The sequence below is a fragment of the Urocampus carinirostris genome, chromosome 16 (genome assembly GCF_059441175.1).
Source record: "Urocampus carinirostris isolate Australia breed hairy pipefish chromosome 16, RoL_Ucar_1.0, whole genome shotgun sequence".
Taxonomy (NCBI): Eukaryota; Metazoa; Chordata; class Actinopteri; order Syngnathiformes; family Syngnathidae; genus Urocampus; species Urocampus carinirostris.
Window position 1 is genome coordinate 19,246,013 of NC_142364.1, and position 20,301 is coordinate 19,266,313.

Here is a 20,301-nt window from a genome sequence, read left to right on the forward strand (position 1 = left end):
ACAGGGACCTAAATTATTTTACAGTTTAACTGTGACTGCAATACAATATAAATATACAGTATTGTACTTTGCAAAAATTTATTTTATTTTTCGGCTATCCGGATATGACGCAAAAGTACCACATTCTGGGCGTGGTTTCTACCGGCCAATTAAGAATGAGTTTCTTCGACAACAATCCCGAGTCCCGCCCCCTGGTCAGCCTGCACTCGGGGTCTGCGTGGGACTGTGACACGTAAGTTGGTTTATCCCGTGGACTCCATCCCACCTGGGATCCAAGACTGAAGACCGTTTTATTTTTATGAACCCATCCCGTTTTTGTTGCTTTTATTTCAACATTTCGAACCATGCAAGCGAGGGACGCAAGTGGAGGTGAGGTTACTAGCTTGGCTCTTGTGATGTAGTTTGAATCAATAAAAATACACTAAAAACTAATTGATGGCGAGCTGATTCCTTATAAAAGACTTAATTGTTTACTTATGTGTTTCTGAGCAATTCTTTCTTTATATTTTGTGGGGAGGTGTTCTGTTTTCTGCAAGGAAAAAAATGGAATGGGGTAGGCACCTAGAAGCTAAGGTTTCAACCTACTTCCTTTGGGCGCATGTTTATGCATTTTATTATTTTATTGTACAACTGTTTTGTGCAAACGTAGTAGTGTTTCCTTTGTTAATCAGTGATTTTTGTCCTGTGCCTAGATAAAAAGCCACTAAACAACTTTAATTGCAGCAATATGTCACATCAATCCGTGTGATGGTGGTTGGTCTGTATTTCCTATTACTTTAAAGGTGCTTTAGTGGGCAGCGATGGAGAGCAAACAACAAAAACGAAATCAGCACGCAAGAAAAAACAACAAACCTCTCCTCAAAGTAAAATGGAGCAGCTCTTCGGCTTCAAGAAGGAAGACCTGACCTCCTGGTCCAGCCTTGTGACTCTGTTGAACAGGCCAACAGATCCCGCGTCCCTTGGCATTTTCCGCTTCTTGTTTGGTGACTATTAATCTTGAAAATCATACTGTAGGGTCAGGAACTATTTTGACTCAAAAAAACATTAAGCTAAATATTTAGTTTTGGTTTCCAGTAAATGACATGCCATAAAACAAGATGAAACAAATTTGCCAAACCTGATCTCCAGATAAAAGTTAATTCTTCACTGCAATTAATATTACTGTGACGTTTGCATATTTCATCAAATATGACATAATAATAATAATCATTCTAGAACCTGTATCCCATATCAACAAATATAGCACTTAGATTGTCTTCTGCAGTTACTTGAAATCGCTGAAGTTCAATTTGACCATCAATATTGGTTTTCTAATGAAGGTGCTAGCAGAGTTCTTTTGTAAAAATGTCACAAAGCTCTGCAAATGAGAAGGATGCGTATGCATTTACCTTGAGCTGTGTGAGGTGGTCACAGTTCTTTGGAATCGAGTGGTCATTATTTGTCCTCCATTCCATTTTATAGATGTAAATCTTGGACATCTTTGGAAACTACAAACATTCGTCTTAAAAGTCTTCATGCACATTGTTGATTATTCTTCATTTTTTCTTAAAATATGCAAATTATACACTGGAAAAACGAAACCAGGAAAAAGTAGAAGGTAGATGTCACATTCACGTGTATTCTGATAAATCTCTTTGGGTAAGAGAAACGGAGGGGAAAAAAAACAATTGCATTTCTTCTTACCAGCCTTAAAGGTAGAATAGCGCTACAGCGCTCCTACCGATAGTGGTAGAAACATGGTATTGTGCTCCCAAATTCAATGCGTTAAAAAAATGCATTTTATCTCTTATTCCTTACCTACTGCATTAAGGTGATCCATATCATGACTTTATGCAGGTCTCCTGATGGCCGTGGACATCACACAGGAACGTGGCCTTAGTCATGTAGACTACAGGTACATGGATGGTTCACCAGTGTGCCGCTTTCCGCTCTTCAATTTCTTGAAGCCGCTTCCAATGGACTGGATGTACGTGGTCTATCTGGTGATGTTCCTTGGTAAGTTGGATTTCAATTTCCTTGGAACTCCTCATCATCAGATCAAAGCGGCGCTGCCAAGAGCGGCTGCCTTTTCCAGCAGCTGCCCTGTTGTTTTATTGTCTGCTCCTATCTTCGGTGTTTTTTCTTCCCGTTTTGACAACTACACTATGGATTACTTCTATCCTATGGACATGGGTTTCAACGCACAAGAAATGCGTGTATTTCAACTCCTTGCCCTGAGGAATTCTCGTGCCGGCGTGATGAAGGGGCCTATCCTGGAAGAAGAGCCGGAGCTAGCGAAGCGGCTAGCGGCGTTATAAGTCTTCGGTACCATCCGTAATCATGGTAAATGCGAACTCACGACCAAATATGATCATCGAGTGCTTTTTGAAAACATCGAAGCGCACAGGGAGCGCAGTTGCTGTGTTTTGCGGAAACGTGGCTCACGTTTAGCATTCCGGACGCTAACGTGTAGCCACCCGGAGCCACCTGGAGAAATCCGGCTTCAACGTCGCTAAACAGAGACATGAAAGCCGGGGGGAATCGGAGAGGAGGCGGACTTGCTAACACGAGGTGGTGTATCCCTGGATTCTCACAAAGAAAAGATTTCCATCTGCCGCAGGAATGTCGAACTTTTGGACTGGCGTGACGTCATCCACTCCGCTACAAGCACCCTCGGGCATCATGTTAATCTGTTAATAAACAACGGGGTAGACTGCTGGAAGTGTGAATTTCCCTACGGGGATGAATAAAGTATATATCTATCTATCTATCTATCTATAAACACTAGGTTTTTTTCTTGCTTGAAAGAAAAATCCAGGCAGGGGATCACTGTCATGACAGCTCATGTGCAATTAAGTGCTTTTAAACTGAAATGTGAGAAAAAGTTCAAAATACGCTAATAAACTGATAAATTAGTAAATAGGTTTAAGTACAGATTAGATTATTTGAAGTGATCGTTTGGAGGATGATGTGGTGGATTTGCAGGTTAAAATTCGATCTGTGCTTTTCCCAAACTAATTTTCAGGAAATTTAATTTTAAAAAGAACACTTAATTTAGTTTAAGAGGTGTGTGAGTGTGTGTCTGAATGGGTAAGTGTGAAGCACATGGTAAAGCACTTTGGGAGGTCTTCAGTGACTTTAAAAGCACTATATAAATGCACACCATTTACCATTTCACAATTGCTTACCCTTCCCTCTGATTTCCGAACTATTCTTTACTTTCAGTCATTTTTAGTAATTAAGAGGCATGATAAATAACAAGGGGTCTCCAAACCATGGCATGAGAACCATTTATGACTCTTCAGTTTTAAGTGGCCCCCAGCACACGTTAAATATGAAAAAATCTTAAATATCCACTTCAGTTTGTTAACCTGTCTGCAAAACAATATTTTGAACACTTTTTCATTAAACCAATTTATTTTGTTAAATTTCAAACTAATCTTTGTTTAAAAATGGAACAAAATAAGCACACTTTTGAGTGTTTTGAAAATGTATAGTTGTCGGGTATTAGAAGGAAATTGAGTCACTTGTGTGTATTAAATATTAAAAAAAATAGATAAGCTGTTTTTCATTAAAATAATATACAGTATATTTATTTGCAATGACAATCGCATACATTTTTATTCTAAAGGTAAATTTAGGGGTTTAAAAGTAATTATGAGAAATGGTATGCTGTGCATGTCAAGGTTAAAACTTGGAATTGTAATGAAGTAAAGAAAGAAACACACTCTGAGTCGGGTACTGATGTTGGGTAGCCCTTTCATCAGAGGCGCATCCCACCTGAGCTTTCCCCTAGATCTGCTTCCAAGATCGTCTCAGAGAGGAATCACACACATCCGATAACTACTTGCCCAATTATTAAAAACACACGTGTAAAACAACACATCTGACTGGCTTAAACAAGATCACATGAATACACAAAACGGATCTGATTGGCTTAAACAAAATCATATAATACCATGAAACGATATAATGCTGGTCGTTAGGTGTCACAACTATCATAATAAATGGGAAACAAAAGGTAAAGTATTGGCTAGCTGGCCAACTGACCTTTGAAGATAAAGATTAGTATAGATAGGGAGGAGAGGCACATTTTACTGTGGTGAGACAGCCAGTCGCCATGTCTGAAGGACTTCTTTTGAGAAACCTGTAATAGGGAAAATTGGCTACCTAAGCTGTAACAAAAGACACCTGGATATAATCTTTGGCTTCGTTAGGGTACTTTTGGGGATAAAATCATACAAAGGCAAACCCATTTTTTTCCCCAAATCATTTTTTAGGCGCTTTGGGCATCATGCTGGGCTTTTTGTACCGTCTGTCCTGCCTCATGTTCATATCCACATATTGGTACATCTTTTTCCTGGACAAAACCGCCTGGAATAATCATTCTTACCTCTACGGCCTCCTCGGTTTCCAACTCACACTCATGGACGGCAACAGATATTGGTGAGTGGTCGGTTTGCATAGAATGCTGATGGGAGGATTCCAATGTTCATTTTTGCTACGTTAAAGGTCACTGGATGGCTTGAGAAGACCTTCAATCAGAAATGCTCACGTCCCACTCTGGAACTACACATTGTTGAGGACGCAGGTTTGAGGATCCATGTCGGCAGATGTAATTTACACTCATCTGACAGTTTTGTTTTCGATTAGATCTTCATCGTTTACTTCCTCGCCGGCGTGAAAAAGCTGGATGCCGATTGGGTGGAGGGATACTCCATGTCCTACCTGGCGCACCATTGGCTGTTTGATCCATTCAAGTCAGTAGCATTTGCATCACAACTTTGAATTTTCATCTCATGCCAACTCATTGCGTTGATTTTGATTTAGGACCATCCTTCCCGTGGAGTTGGTGAGTCTGCTGGTGGTACACGGTGGCGGGCTCATGTTGGATTTGAGTGCCGGCTTCCTGCTCTTTTTCGATGTTACTCGGCCTTACGCCATGGTCTTCGTCAGCTACTTCCACTGCATGAACTCTCAGCTCTTCAGTATCGGTGAGTTCGTCCGGTGGAGAGTAATTTAGTTTGAGTTGTTTCTTTAAAGGGACAGTGTATTGTATCATGCGACAGAAACCGAGAACTAATGGAGAATACGAAAGACAGACTCTCAAAGTGACCAAACCGCAATATTTTTCACAATTTTTACACAGCCTTTATAGAGGTCTTTGGTTATTCGTAGAAGCAAGATGGCCGACAATCATGTCAGCTTCTTCAAAGTGAGGTTCGTTGCTTAAGATGAATAGAAATTTCTCGAAATATTCACGTTTATATGTTAGTTCATGTATCTTTGCTTACTTGAAAGCAGGTTTTTAAGGAATTTTAAGGGTTTTTTTCCATTAGGATGAACCAAATACATTTGGTACATCAGTGATGTTATGGGTAGCATGGCGGCGCAGTGGTTAGCGTGTGTGCAGCAGAGTTCTGAGCTCATGAGATCGAGTTTGCATGTTCTCCCCGTGCTTGCCTGGGTTTCCTCCCACATTCATAAAACATGCATGTCAGGTTATAGGCCGGTCCAAGTTGTCCCAAGGTGTGAATGAGCGAGTGAGTGGTCTGTCTCTGTGTGCCCTGTGACTGGCTGGCAACCAGTTCTGGGTGTCCCCTGCCCACTGCCCGATGATTGCTGGGATGGGCTCCAGCACCACCGCGACCCTACTGAGGATAAGCAGTGTAGATAATGGATGGATGGATGGATGTACAAAATAATACACACAGTTCCTTTTAAAGTGTTTAAAGATATACCTCAGGTAAAGAATACAGTAAAATGAGAAGATACATTGAAACGGATGGTAAAATGAATTAATACTGCTTAAAAGGAGCAAAATTATTCAACAGGGAAATTTTTTTGAACATCTTTATTTTTGAAGTGGGCTTTTAGAGTGCTTGCAGATCAAAGTTCAAATAGTTCTGTAAAAAAATCATTAGATGATAAACATTTTTTTTTAAAGTCCAACCGATATATTGCAAAAAGTAGAAAAATGTAGGGAAAAAAAATCTTTCCAAATAAAATTGTCTTGTAAGTCTGATAATTTTTAAGCATTACACATTTATTACACAATGTTTATTGTCTTGTAGTATTTCACCACCAAAAGTCCAGTTAAAAGTAATAAACAGTAAAGAAAAACATTTTTAAAAAGTACATTATAAATTTTTACGTTTACAAACTTATAAAAGAAAATAATAATACAACAAAATACTATAAAAATCAGTACAAAATTTGATGAGAACAATTTATTATTCGATCATTTTTCAATTTTAAAATGACTTTTTTTGCTGTATAAATCTACACAAAATTTACATTTTAATGTTTTATTTAGTGGTGTAAAACCTTTATAATTAACCATATTTTGAGACAACTTTTAAGTTTTTTTTATATATTCTCAGATGACACTTGGAATTGTTCAAATTTTGACCTTGTTGTTTTTAACAGTAAACCTATTGGAACAATTTTAATTTGAACCGGGGTAAAGGTGGGGTGCGTACTTTAAGATGTCTTTTAAAAGTTTAAAATTACATTTTTTATCGATTAAATATTCGTTAACAAGGCTCAAGTGAGTTTAAAGAGCCTTTATATATTTTTTCCCACTTCTCCTATTCTGCTCATATTTTAATTATACAGTCTGTGTTCTGGCCACGGAGAGCAATACGCTGGAGGAAAGGAGGTGGGGGGGATGGGAAGGGAGGAGAGTGATGTCTTGTGCATGGTCGCAGTTTTCTTTCATTCTAGGATGAAAATGGTAAAAGTAAGAAAATGACTGTTTCTCACACAGCCAAAATGCCAACCCCCCAAAAAGATGAAAAATGAAGAGTTTTTTTATGCACTTCACGTACTTGCACGCGCAACAAAAGGAGTTGGACAGAGGCTGCAATGATTATTTTGGCCAGGAGAGGGGGTCAACAAGTACTGTAGAGTATTTTGAAGTTGCAGGTACCACCTTTTTAAGTGTCATCATGAATTCAAAAACATTTAAGGCATCAATTACTCCTTTTTTTTTGCTATTTAAAGGGACATTGTGTATTATTTAGAGCGTCTTAGCAGTAATAAAAACATTATTTATTAAAAGTGAAACAGTTTCATATGAATAATAAGCAAATGTACATGATCCATCATCCATCCATTATCTGCACCGCTTATCCTCAGGAGGGTCGCGGGGGTGCTGGAGCCCATATCTTCGGGCATTGGGTGGGGGACACCCTCAACTGGTTGCCAGTCAGTCGCGGGGCACACAGAGACACAACCATTTACTCGCTCAATTACCTATAAAGTTTTTTTTTTTAAATACTTCACGGTTGAGAAGTTTGTGTTTTACATAACATGAGGGATACTGAGAGGGAGCTGACATTGTCCGCCATCTTGCGGTTAGGTCACTTTGAGTCTGTGTAGTTTGAATTCTTCCTTGTGCCTTGTAGCACTTGTTTTCAGTTACATACACGATACAGCGACACGTAGTGGTGAAATATTACACAATGTCCCTTTAAGGGAGGGCTTTGTCTACACACCAGCAGATATCGGTATATCATTGTTCCCAATGCAGTCATTTATTCACATTCCCCTTCCACAGGCATGTTCCCATATGCAATGCTGGCGACATCCCCACTCTTCTGTCATGCCGACTGGCCGAGGAGGTTCTTCGGGCGCTTCCCGGTGTTCCTGGGGGGCATCCTCCCACTCACGACGGTGAAACCCCAAACCAGCTCCTCCTGTGTTTATCCCGCAAGCCCTGGTGGTGGACGGCAACAGACCCCAGCCGCCCCTAAATCTCCCAAACTACGGTTCAAACACAAGCTGGCGGCCGTTTTTACTCTGGCCTACATACTGGAGCAGTTCTTCCTGCCCTACTCCCACTTCATAACTAAGGTACAAGCTTGTATTTACATAGACAGAATGTAATCGTTTGTTGCAACAGGCTTCTGAAGCTTCGGTTGACTGTCAACAAAGCCTTATCAGTGTTTCCAATAGAATTTTGTGAGACCCGAGCGAGTGGACAGTCTAGTGGGGTCGAGGAAGTTTTGCACATTTTAAATTCAAACCCTGGTGCATTTTTAGAGCAAAATCAAGAAGCTAGATCTATAATGAATGTATGCCCTAGTAAAGTATTGAATCATAAATACACTAGTTATAAAAAGCAAAGACACAGCAAGTCACATCCACAAAGGATGGGAAACAAGACAGGAGTTTAATGAGAAAAAAAACTGCTTGTCATCTAATTAAACTAAAAATAACTAGTGTTGGGCAGCATGGCGGCGCAGTGGTTAGCGTGTGTGCGGCACAGTTCTGAGGTCGTGGGAACCTCCTGCGTGGGTTCAAATCCAGCTACCGGCCTTACTGTGCGGAGTTTGTATGTTCTCCCCGTGCTTGCGTGGGTTTCCTCCGGGCACTCCGGTTTTCCTCCCACATTCCAAAGACATGCATTTCAGGTGAATTGGCCAGTCTAAATTGTCCCTAGGTGTGACTGAGCGAGTGAGTTGTCTGTCTCCGTGTGCCCTGCGATTGGCTGGCAACCAGTTCAGGGTGTCCCCTGCCCACTGCCTGGAGATGGTTGGGATGGGCTCCAGCCCCCCCGCAACCCTAATAAGGATAAGCGGTACAGCTGATGAGATGAGATGAGATAACTAGTGTTGATGCTGTACTATTTAACAGAACAAATCACTAATATGAGATTTAAATGTTTTTAAATTTTATACCAGTGTCTGAAACTCATAACAAAAAGTTACCGGACACCAGGGCATGCCCCATTTTTCACAACTTGAAACACAATAAGACGACTAATCGCAAAAAAAACAACAAACATTGTTGCAAAGTATTAAGGATTGATAATCAGAATATATAACAGAACACTTTAAAATTAAGTTTATTATAAATCTACTTATAACATTCATTGCATAGATATGGCGTCGCTGTTTTCCATCTGCCATCAGTATGAACCTGTATTTACTCATCTTCATTCATGCAATGTTTGCGTTGCGTCGTCTGCTACAAGCCACGTGAACTGCTCTTTCCATGATGCTTTTAATGTACGTTTACGTTGTGTAGCATCATAAATTTTGTTAGCTTCCTTTGAATCTTTCTTCTGGGGCTGAGGTTTTGGCTTGATTCCTCACCACTTATCCATTTTTCTTGTGTTCTCTGTGCGTCTACTTTGTAAAATGATATGCAAATGCACGACCTTGTAACGCTCGGGAAAGTCCGGAAGCACAAAGTTATTTGATGCAGGCTTCTGATTGGCTGCCGAGCATGCAAATTGCCAAACAAACCGAAATTTCCAAACCGAACGTTTTTTGTTTTTTTTTTTCCCTTGAAAAAGTTGTCGGCCACCCGGGCGGAGATATTTTGTAAGTTGTACGTCCGACGTAAAAGATGCACGCCCCGGGCATTTGGGCAAACGTCATTTCAGACACTGGTTATACTCCTATTGGTGATTTGGCAAATTGCAGTATTAAATATCAAGTTCCGCTGCTTTTATGATTGCTGCTATGAAGGGATGTCTGTTCTTCTTCGAGGGTTTACAGGAGGTTATTGTAACGTGTAACTTGTGAGCTACAATTAGGGTCGTGTCCACCAAAGCGTTTTCCTGTTCTGGGCAAATTATTTTAAGTGATGCAACAGCAGCCTTTTTATACTCTCTTGACAACGTTTGCAGTTTGAGGGGGCATGGGGCAGACTTTCAGCGCGGTATGCCCCGCACTAAACCTTTTTTTCTGGTGGTTGTAAAAATATTCAACTTGGGGAAAATGCGACACTCATCAATGTCACATTTTACCAAGCAGTCTAATAGCGGGGTAGGACAAACGCCGCGACAGACAGTGCGAGTGCGCGCTTTACCACGAGGTTAGGACGTGACCTGACCAAGATTCCTTCTCACTGACAGATCTACGTAGCACAAATACACACATTGGCGTTTGCGATCACTTATATAATGAAAAATGTAAGATTCGATCTGCAACCTCAGTGGACATGTTTAAATCTAAGCTTAAAACACACTCCTATAGCATACAAATAATCTAGATTTTATGTTGACAATATCTGTGTATTATTTGTTATTGCAACATCCATTGCAGCCAGGTCATCCTGGAAGTGGGATTACCTCATGTGCGGTCCCGCCTGCAATCTTAGTGTCCTCAGATGTTCTTCCGGTTCAGAGCCTTTGCTCTAAAATTCTGGTCTACTAGTGATCCCAAGAGCCAAGGAGAGAACCGCAGGTTCAAGAGTGTCCTCCATTCGGGCCCCAGTGTTATGGAATGCTCTGTCCCCTGAGATTAGTTCTGCAACCTCAATGGAACTGTTTAAATCTAGGCTTGAAACACACTTCTATTTTCTAGCTTATGAATGACCTATAGTTCATGTTGACAATGTGGTAAATGGTCTGCATTTAAATGGCACTTTTCAAGTCAATGAAGACCTCCCAAAGCGCTTTACAATGTGTTTCACACTTACCCAGGCATGCTGGGAACACTTTATTTCCTGAAAACTGCTTTACAAATAGAATTGATTTTGAATTGATTTGATCAAATCAGCAGGTCAAATCAAAGTGGGTTGCAGTTAAAAAATATTTCAGATTTGAAAAATATGGCTATAGAGAGAAAATCTGTGTATTATTATTGAAACATCTGTTGCAGCCTTGTCATCCTGGAAGGGGGATTAGCTCATGCGCGCTTCCTTCTCAAGGTTTCTTCATTTTCGTCATGTTGAGGTTTTTGAGTTTTTCCTTGCCCTCAGGTTTAGATCAGGGAATGGTGTAATAAAAGTCTGTAGTTTGCAATAGTCTTTGAACTGTGCAGCCCTTTGAGACTATTTGTGATTAAGGGTTATCCAAATAAACATGACTTGACTAGTTTGGCTAACTTCTCGTTTATATAAATTTAAAAAATACTGTTATATTTCTTAGTTTAATACAGACTCTGACGGGACCAATTAAACCCTATTGGCCTGCCAGATCCGTCCTATGTAGAGGAAACACTGCTTATCGTTGCTCAGAGGTAAGCAAGGTCGCACTCCTGCTGATGTCGTGATGGTTTGCTTTTGCCTTCCAGGGTTACAACAATTGGACCAATGGCTTGTACGGATACTCATGGGACATGATGGTTCACTCCCGTAGCCACCAGCATGTCAAGATCACATACAAGGATGGAGTGACGGGTAACGTGGGATACCTTAACCCAGGGGTGAGTTTTGATTACTTAGACGAGACTGGTGTTTTGAACCTATTTTGTTGAGGTTTTTTGTGTGTTAGGTGTTCACACAAAGCAGACGCTGGAAGGACCACGGCGACATGCTAAAGCAGTACGCTACATGCCTGAGTGAGCTCTTGCCTCGCTACAACATTTCAGAGCCCCAGATCTACTTTGATATTTGGGTGTCCATCAATGAACGCTTCCAGCAAAGGTAGAACCTTAAAAAATCCAAATCCTCAAATTTCAGTTTCTGAACAAAAATGTTTGAGGATTCCAAACTCGTCATCTTAATTTTGAATCAAAATTTTAAAAAGTTAACCTCAGAAATTGAGGAATTTAACCTTTTTCAAGAAATCATTTTTTTGCTCAACTCTAATGTGAATGCATTTATTTTTTATAAACGATTGGTTAATTGTGAAAAAGTCATTTTAAAGGGCATATACTGTATCCTGTGATTCTAAGTCGAGGGTGGGCAAACTTTTTGCGTCCGCAGGCCGCATTTGGTTAAAAAAATTGTCAGGAGGGCCGGGAAGAAAACAATTTTTCATTGTATTTTTGTGTTTACCGATACAGTCTCGAATCAGATACTGTAACAAATATTTGAGGCATTTTTTTGCACATTTCAATCAGTCAAAATAGTGATAAAAATGCAGAAGTCTTTTTAGAATAGCAGCAATGATCTGCAACAGACATTTAGACATTTACATGTTAAATGTAATTTCTTGTCTATGAATAATTTACTGGAATTAGTTTTGAAAGTCTCAGAGTTGAGGCAAATAATTGATGTCCTCTTTTTAAGCATTAAATATGATATGCATTGAAAACTCAAAATGCAATACAGCAAGCTCGGAAATGTTATTTTATTTTCTTTAAATTTTATAAATATCATTTTTAGACACATTATATATTTGACATTTTATTTTGGCGGGATTGGTGTAAAAGCCTGTGACCACAAGCCGTAGTTTGCCCACACCTGTTCTAAGCTATTTCACAATAAACTATTGACATTATTACTATTATAGATATAACTTTAACTATCTCACCTCTGATATAATTGGGCTGCCTCTTCTTACAACTAATTACATTTCTATTCAATTTCTATCCCTGTACAATTCTTTAGAGGAAAGTGTGTATCATTTAGCACCTCCTAGTGATAAAAAACAACTTAATTGAGGACAAAACAATTTTGATTTTAACAATAAACAAAAAAAAAGAAATTCATATAAACGTGCATTTAAAAAAAAAAAAACTGTCGAGAAATTCGCATTCATTTGGCATAACCTGAGTCTCATCTGGCATAATTGTTGGCCCTCTTGCTGCTACAGGTATCCTAAATAAAAACGCAAACCTTGTAAACGGATAGGCAAAAAAACAAGAAAAATGGTGCTGTTTGGTCATTTTGAATTTCAGAGTTTGTATATTCTTCCTTGATCTTTTTAGTCCTCGTTTTCCGTTGCTCTACACAATAGAGCGACATTTATTACTCAAATATAACAGTGTACCTTTAAATAGTTTAGGGGGTTTATCTGCTGCATTGATTAGCTTAATGGATTGGAAAGTTAATGTAAAGTTGCTTCATGGCGGCTGGGTGGTTGGCGCACAGCCCCACGGTGCAGAAGTTCAGGGTTCAAGTCCAGCTACAACAGCCTCCCCGTGTGGAGTTTGCATGTTCTCCCCGTGCCTGCGTCGGTTTCCTCCCACATTCCAAAAACATGAATGTCAGGTTAATTGGCCGGTCTTAATTGTCCCTATGAATGAGCGAGTGAGTTGTCTATCTCTGTGTGCCCTGCAACTGGCTGGCAACTAATTTGGGGAGTCCACTGCCCAAAGCGGTGCAGATAATGGATAGATGGATAATCTAAAGTTAAAAGGATTGTTTTATTTCCTTCTCTAATTGTTTATTGCAGGGAATTCTTTGAAAATGGGAGGGGCTGTGGTGTATTCGGGGGCGGGTCATCAAAAAATAGAACTTCTAGGCTTATAAAGCACTGTAGGAAACCTTATATTTAATAGTCAATGGGATCTGCTTCAAGGATCTTCGACCCTCGCGTGGACATCGTCAGGGCCGAATGGTCGCCTTTCCGACCTAACGGGTGGCTTATGCCCCTGCTGGTGGACCTTTCGCCTTGGAGAACCAAGTTCCAAGAGATTGAGAGCAGTTTGGACAACCAGACGGAGATAGTCTTCATCGCCGACTTCCCAGGTTCAAACTGCTGCCACACACATGACCACTCTGTGTGTTTATTTACCGAAAACTGTTAATCTTATAGGTCTTCACTTGGAAAACTTTGTAAGTGAAGATCTGGGCAACACCAGCATCCACTTGTTGCAAGGTAGTCTCAATGTGGAGATTTTAGAGGAGAAAAAGAATTATTCCCTGCAAGCTGGAGAGAAAATACAGGTAAGAACAGGACATTTGGGTGCAAGCCTTAAACGTTCAAATATTACCCACAATTTGTTGTGTTGGACAGGTTCCTCCTGGGGCTTACCACAGAGTACACACGGTGTCTGAGGGACCATCTTGCTACATGTATATCTACGTCAACACTACTGAGGCAGCTCTTCAGCAGAACTTCACCAAGTTGCTGGACCTTCAGGAGCGCATTCGTAACGGGACAGGTGACATTGAAAGCTACTAGCGGCTAGCATCCAGCCATCCGTTTTTGATCAATGCTGTTTAAATCCCTTAAAAATTGATGGCTATTTTGGTCACACATTCACGCTTAAATTGGGAGCTTTGACTTCAGACACAACCACAAATTTGACTCCTCCACCTCTAAGAGGTGGACTACGCATGGATGACGACCAGTTTCACTCTTTACAATGTTTGTTTTTTTACCGGTGTGCGCTGAGACCTTGTCTAGGATGCTGCAGGAAATTTGCCAATCTTATCTTTGCAAAAAAGTATGCCTTCTTCTATCTTTGTCTTCTTCCATTTATCAGTCGAGCAACATTCATCCATATCAGTAGGTGGCAGCAGATTACGTTGTTTTTTTTTTCCATTTTTATATACAAATTTTCTGGTCATGGGATATCACAGGGAAATATATTAAATAACTTATCTTGTTTGACGAAGCTGTTTAACTATCAGAAAAATAATCAAATCAAATAGTGATAAAATCTCACACAGCATTATGCTGGTTTTAATTATTTTCTCTTGATTAAATGAAAAAGAAATTCAAAGGTTTTGGGGTTCTGTTTATCTGGACAATGGCCTCCACCCTTACAAGTTTGCCGTCAAACTAAAAAATTACTAAAAGACCATTTAGTTTGCTAAGTTTTCAGACACTAAGTATACAAGCCATGCCAACAATAATTCAGACAGGAGTACGCCTTTTTGTATAAAACGTTACCATTAACAAAAATCTTAATTCCTTCATTCAGGTAATAGAATAGAATATGCCTTTATTGTCATTGCTACAACATGGGATATATTATAACAACGAAATTGGATGACTCCAGTTCCACATTTTACGGTGAGGATAATGAAACAAAGAGATAAAGGAACAAAGAACATGTTTTAACTGTCTTTGTTGTAAATAGGCTCTGCTTCCTCTGGTGGGGAGTGATGAGGGGGGTGAGGGACAAACAGAAATGGTGGATCGAACTGGATGTTTGATCTTACAGTGCACACAGTCCAGTGTATTTTCCTAAATTGCTCAGTCCACGTATTGAATGGATTTGGGGAGTACAGTCCATAAACATGCCCGATTAAAGTCGCCGGCGACGATAAAAGCTCCGTTGGGATGTGCAAGCTGCTGTTTATCGCCCTCTGTTGGCTGCGGCTGCATCGACTCGCTACAACGGGTCAGGTGTATCGACATTTCGTTCTGTGTACATTGTCACAAAGAATGACAATACAAAGGAAATTATTATTATTATTATTATTGATAGCAGCGGGCAGGAGATTTAGCGCTATGCTAACGTTAGCATAAACAGCAAGCACAATGACCACAGTTAGCTATATGTTACACTATATGTTTCAGAATTACGGACTAATATTTTTGAAAGTAACTACTAAAGGAGATTCGCAGTGAGCGTTTAAAGTTGTTCCCTTCTCTTGTGTTTCCTAATTGCAGTATTTATACTTATGTAATATTTAGTTTCCCTTAGTGGTATAAAAAACTTTAGTTTATTAAAAAAAAAAATTGAATATTAGGCAAAAAAACAAATGAACTTTTATACCAATGTTAATTTTATTAAAAATCGTTGGTCGAGAAATGCATTTATTTTACATAGTGGAATCCCTACCTAAGGATGCTGCCATGTTGTCTGGCATCTTGCTGCTATGCTGCGCTCTGTGACACTGGTTTTCATTCACATTTGACAAAGTGCCAACTTGTGGTTAGATATTACACAGGGGGTTTACGCATAAGAGGGAACTCAAAGACCACTGTTTCAAAAAGGCAGAACAGTTACCGAATGCAGAATTATGTAATTGTAATCATGCAGAGCGAAGTTTATAGACTTTTTCTAGTTTATAAGGCCCACTTCCAAATTTCTAGCCAATTTGGGGTTTTCAGATGCGCCTTATAGTCCGGATAATACAGCAGCTCGTATATAAAGGGGCCACTGTAGTTATTTTGCGTCTCATCCGAACAGAAACGGAACCCCTCCCGCCCGAATTGCAGCCTCTCCTGTCAACAGACGACGAAGACGGCGCTGAAGTCAACGCAACCGACCCCGTCGTGAAGCTCTTCCTCAAGAGGCAGCGGCGCATTAAAGAAGTGAAGAAACGCAGGGAGGCTGGTGTGATGGAACGACTCGAGCGCTTTTCCGTAAAGAAATACTACGCCATTCGGCGAGGGTGAGTTAAAACATTTAAATATTTTCCCGCGTGTGCATTGAAGCAGCTTTCTTTCAGATTCTTGATGACCGCCATCGCCGTGAGAAACCTGGCTGTGGGTTTGCCTCCTCTGGAGCAGCTGACGCGGGAAGTGGCTTTCGCCAATAAAAGAGGACCAGAGGCGGAAAGCGACCAGGACAAGCAACTGAAAAATGAAGTCGGGCATGAAGAACTTTAAAGATGTGACTGCTGCCTTTTGTGTTGGTACTACCAGACTGTTACTACGGGACAAGCACAGAGTCAAGAGTGACGCTTTTATACAATGTTTAATTTTTTATTGTCATTTGAGATTTGTTCCACAATTGGAAAAATGTCTTTACATTAGTACGTCTGTTAACAAAGCCAATCAATTTTGCTTTTGTGCTCCATAAAAGCACTTGGGTCAAAAACAATCCAATTTGGGTGGTAAATGTACATTCCTTTTTTAAACATTTGATATCATCACTCGTATTTTTGGGTTGTTTTAAAGGGATAGTGTGTAATATTTAGTGCCTCCTAATGGTACAAAAGACAATTATTTGAATACTAGGTAAAACTACATGAACTAACATTCCAATGTTATTTATTAAGCAGAAATAATCATAGGTTAAGAAATTTGGTATTTATTTTACTTCTAGAATCTCTACCTAGAAGTCGCATCCATGTTTGACATTTTGCCGCTACGCTATGCAACACTCGACTTTGTTCTCATTACTATTCAGTGCCATCTAGTGGTCAAGTATTAGACTTGATCTTTAACAAATAAACTGTTTTGTAAGTGAGTATAATTTGCTCACCGAATGTTGCTGTTCTGTGTCGTTTAGCCAAAAAAGTGCTAAGGATGTTTGGGTATCCGTAGCTGCAAGATGGCGGACGATTATGTCAGGTCTCTCTAGATGAGATTCCTGTATGCAAGATAAATTCTAATTTCTCTACCGATAGTTCATTTTTTTCGTGCAATTAAAAAAAAAAATCAATGAATTTTTTTATGAATTTTTAAAAATTAACCAAAAGGAGGTGCAAAATATAACAAACTGTCCTTTTTAACGATTTTACATCCAAAGCAGTGCCTGTAGTCTGTACACAATGCTGATCAATTTTGCATATGTGCACCATAAAAACCTCATAGATTATTTTGTACAAAACTCAATTCCAATGAAGTTGGGAAAGTGTGTTAATTGCAAATAAAAATTGATCCAAGTAAATTGCAAATTCTTTTCAACCCATATTTAAATGAATGCACAGCAAAGACAACATATTTATTGTCTTCACTCATAAACTTTATTGTTTTGGGAGAAAATCATCAACTCTGTAATTTGATGACAGCAACACGTGCCAAAATAGTTGGGACAGGTGTCAATAACTACTCAGAAAGTGGATGAATGGAAATCAACCAACTATTTGCAGGTGAACAGATGAATTAGCAACAGGTGAGAGTTGTTACTGGGTATAAAAAAGGGAGACCCGAACAAGCTAAGTCATTCACATGCAAGGATGGGGCGAGGTTCACCTCTTTGTGAACAACTGCGTGAGCAAATTGTTGAACAGTTTAAAAACAACATTCCTCAAAGTACAATTGCAAGGAATTTAGGGATATCATCATCTACAGTCCATAATATTGTGAAAAGGTTCAGGGAATCTGGAGAAATCACTGTGCGTAAACGGCATGGCCGTAAACCATTATTGAATGCCCGTGACCTCCGAGCCCTCAAGCGGTACTGCATTAAGAACCGACATCAATGTGTAAAGGACATCACCACATGGGCTCAGGAACACTTTGGAAAACCACTGTCAGTCAATACAGTTCGACGCTATATCCGTAAGTGTGGGTTAAAACTTTATGTTGCAAAGCGTAAGCCATTCATCAACAACATCCAGAAACGCCGCAGGGTTCTCTGGGCCCGAGCCCATCTAAAATGGACTGATACAAAGTGGAAAAGTGTTCTGTGGTCTGATGAGTCAGTTTTCCAAATTGTGTTTGGAAATTGTGGACGTCGTGTCCTCCGGTCCAAAGAAGAACAGAACCACCCAGACTGTTATGCACGCAAAGTGCAAAAGCCAGCATCTGTGATGGTATGGGGGTGCATGAGTGGCCAAGGAATGGGTAACCTGCACATCTGTGAAGGCACCATTAATGCAGAAAAGTACATTCAGGTTTTGGAACAAAGTATGTTGCCATCCAAACAGAATCTTTACCATGGGCGCCCTTGCTTCTTCCAGCAGGATAATGCCAAGCCACACACTGCACGTCTCACGACAGCGTGGCTTCGTAGTAAGAGGGTGCGGGTGCTTGACTGGCCTGCCTGCAGTCCTGACCTGTCTCCCATTGAAAATGTGTGGCGCATTATAAAGCGCAGAATAAGACAAAGGAGACCCCGGACTGTTGAACAGCTGAAGCTGTACATAAAGCAAGAATGGGAAAGGATTCCACTATCAACGATTCAACAACTAGTCTCCTCACTTCCTAAACGTTTATTGAGTGTTATTAAAAGGAAAGGTGATGTAACACAATGGTGAAGAAGCCCCTTTCCCAACTACTTTGGCACTTGTTGCAATTATAAAATTCTAAGTTTATCATTATTTGCTTATGGAAATAAAGTTTATGAGTTTGAACATGGATAATCTTGTCTTTGTGGTGTATTCATTTAAATATGGGTTAGAAAAGGTTTGCAAGTCATTCTATTCTAATTTTACTGACATTTTAAACTTTTTCCCAACTTCAATGGAATTGACTTTTGTATTAAAAGGACAGTTTTTTTGGTACATGACCCATATGTTTGTGTTGTTTAACCTTTTTTTTAAAGAGACACTGTATAATTTGCCCACTAGATGTCACTATCGTGTAGTGCACCTGAAAACGTTGGCTAAATAGTGCAAAAAAAGCATACAAACTACAGAGACTCAAAAGCAATGTTCCCTCTTATTTTCCACGGGTTTGAGCGTTAACACAAAGTCGGTGAGCAACGCTTGAAACAAAAGTGAACAACAGCAATCCCAAGTGTGGCAACTAAGTCATTTTTAAACATGTCCAAAACTTGACATCACGTTACATTTTGCTAAGTTTCCAGCAATGCAAAAATTATTTTTCTCTTTTGAATGAATTGACTCATGTACTATTGCAAAGGTTGTACGGCCTACAAATGTCGTTTGTTCTTACAATTCTTTCACAAGATATCCATTTCTTTTTATTACCTGATATATTTTGTCGCATAATATTAACATTTTTGGGGGCTTATTGAGTCAGTTGCACAATACACAACTGAATTTAATCACATTTTTAGTGGAAGTACAATGTTGGCAACTAGATTCACTTGATATAATGGGAAATTGTTTGAATGCAACACAAAATTTTTTCCTTTTTCTGTGTTTTTTTTCAACTTTTAAAAAATTCCTTAAAAAAAAATCTCATTTAGTTTATTTTTTCCGAGCTGTTACTTTTTTCTTTTGGTTCTCAATTTACTTTTTTTCTACATTTCTTTTTCTTTTTTTCCGTTTTTTTTCTAAATTGTTCCTTCTTTTTTTCCTCTTCCCCTTGTTTCTTTTTTTTCTCCGCTTTTCACTTTTTCATTTTGGTATTTTTTTCTTTTTTGTTCTATTCCCCCTTCCTTTAAGTCATTTTGTGCATAATTTTACATAATATTTGGTCATGTTGGGATTAAAAAAGCAAAAACAACCCTAACAGCCGTTTAGGACCCGAAAGAGCCGGTTCCTTTTAGTGAGCCGAGCCGAAGAAGCCGGTTCTCGACAAACTTTACTCAACTTCGTTCTACTTCGACTCGACTTCAAAATACCGCATTTAGGACACAACGTCAGGGGGAACCCGTGTATTTTTACCTTCATGCACTGTAACTTTGACTTAAGACGCTTCTTAATTAGTAATTTTGAGCCCTCATTTTTGTGCGCTGGCTAGATTTTCTTCTGCGCTGAGAATGTGTGAGCAGTGCGCAATTGCGCACGCGCGCAGCTTAGAGAGAGCGCTGCTCAAAAGTCACAAAAGTGCACCGTTCTCTTTTTATTCGTTACCAAGCAGTGTAGTTTTGATCAACTTCAGACTGCCAGTGTAGTTTTTTTTTAGCTTATTTTTTAACGGGATCACTATTTCAGTGATGGTTGGTTGGGTTGGGTAGGATCCCTTAACCACTAGAGTCATAGGTGGTGTGTCTTGGACAAGTACAACCTGATGGCACCCATCCTTCTCCAGGCCAACATATGTACACAAATTTATTCCTGCTATTGGGTGAGCATGTATGCAAACCTCCACACTGTAATATTTTGTCGAGCCAACACCTTTACACTCAATTTCATTATAATAAAAGAAGCCTGTGA

The 20,301-nt window shown here is 39.6% G+C and overlaps 1 protein-coding gene across 1 annotated transcript; it reads left to right on the forward strand.

The window, feature by feature from the left end:
- Positions 1–192: 192 nt before the first annotated feature.
- Positions 193–16,388, forward strand: ggcx (gamma-glutamyl carboxylase). The gene is made up of 15 exons (XM_088356280.1): positions 193–369; positions 783–983; positions 1,837–1,995; positions 4,260–4,425; positions 4,492–4,570; positions 4,633–4,739; positions 4,810–4,973; positions 7,541–7,836; positions 11,010–11,141; positions 11,210–11,361; positions 13,184–13,353; positions 13,421–13,551; positions 13,622–13,769; positions 15,753–15,957; positions 16,015–16,388. Exons 1-15 carry the CDS (start codon positions 345–347, stop codon positions 16,172–16,174), a joined length of 2,295 nt encoding a protein of 764 aa, XP_088212406.1. The 5' UTR covers positions 193–344; the 3' UTR covers positions 16,175–16,388.
- Positions 16,389–20,301: the final 3,913 nt, after the last annotated feature.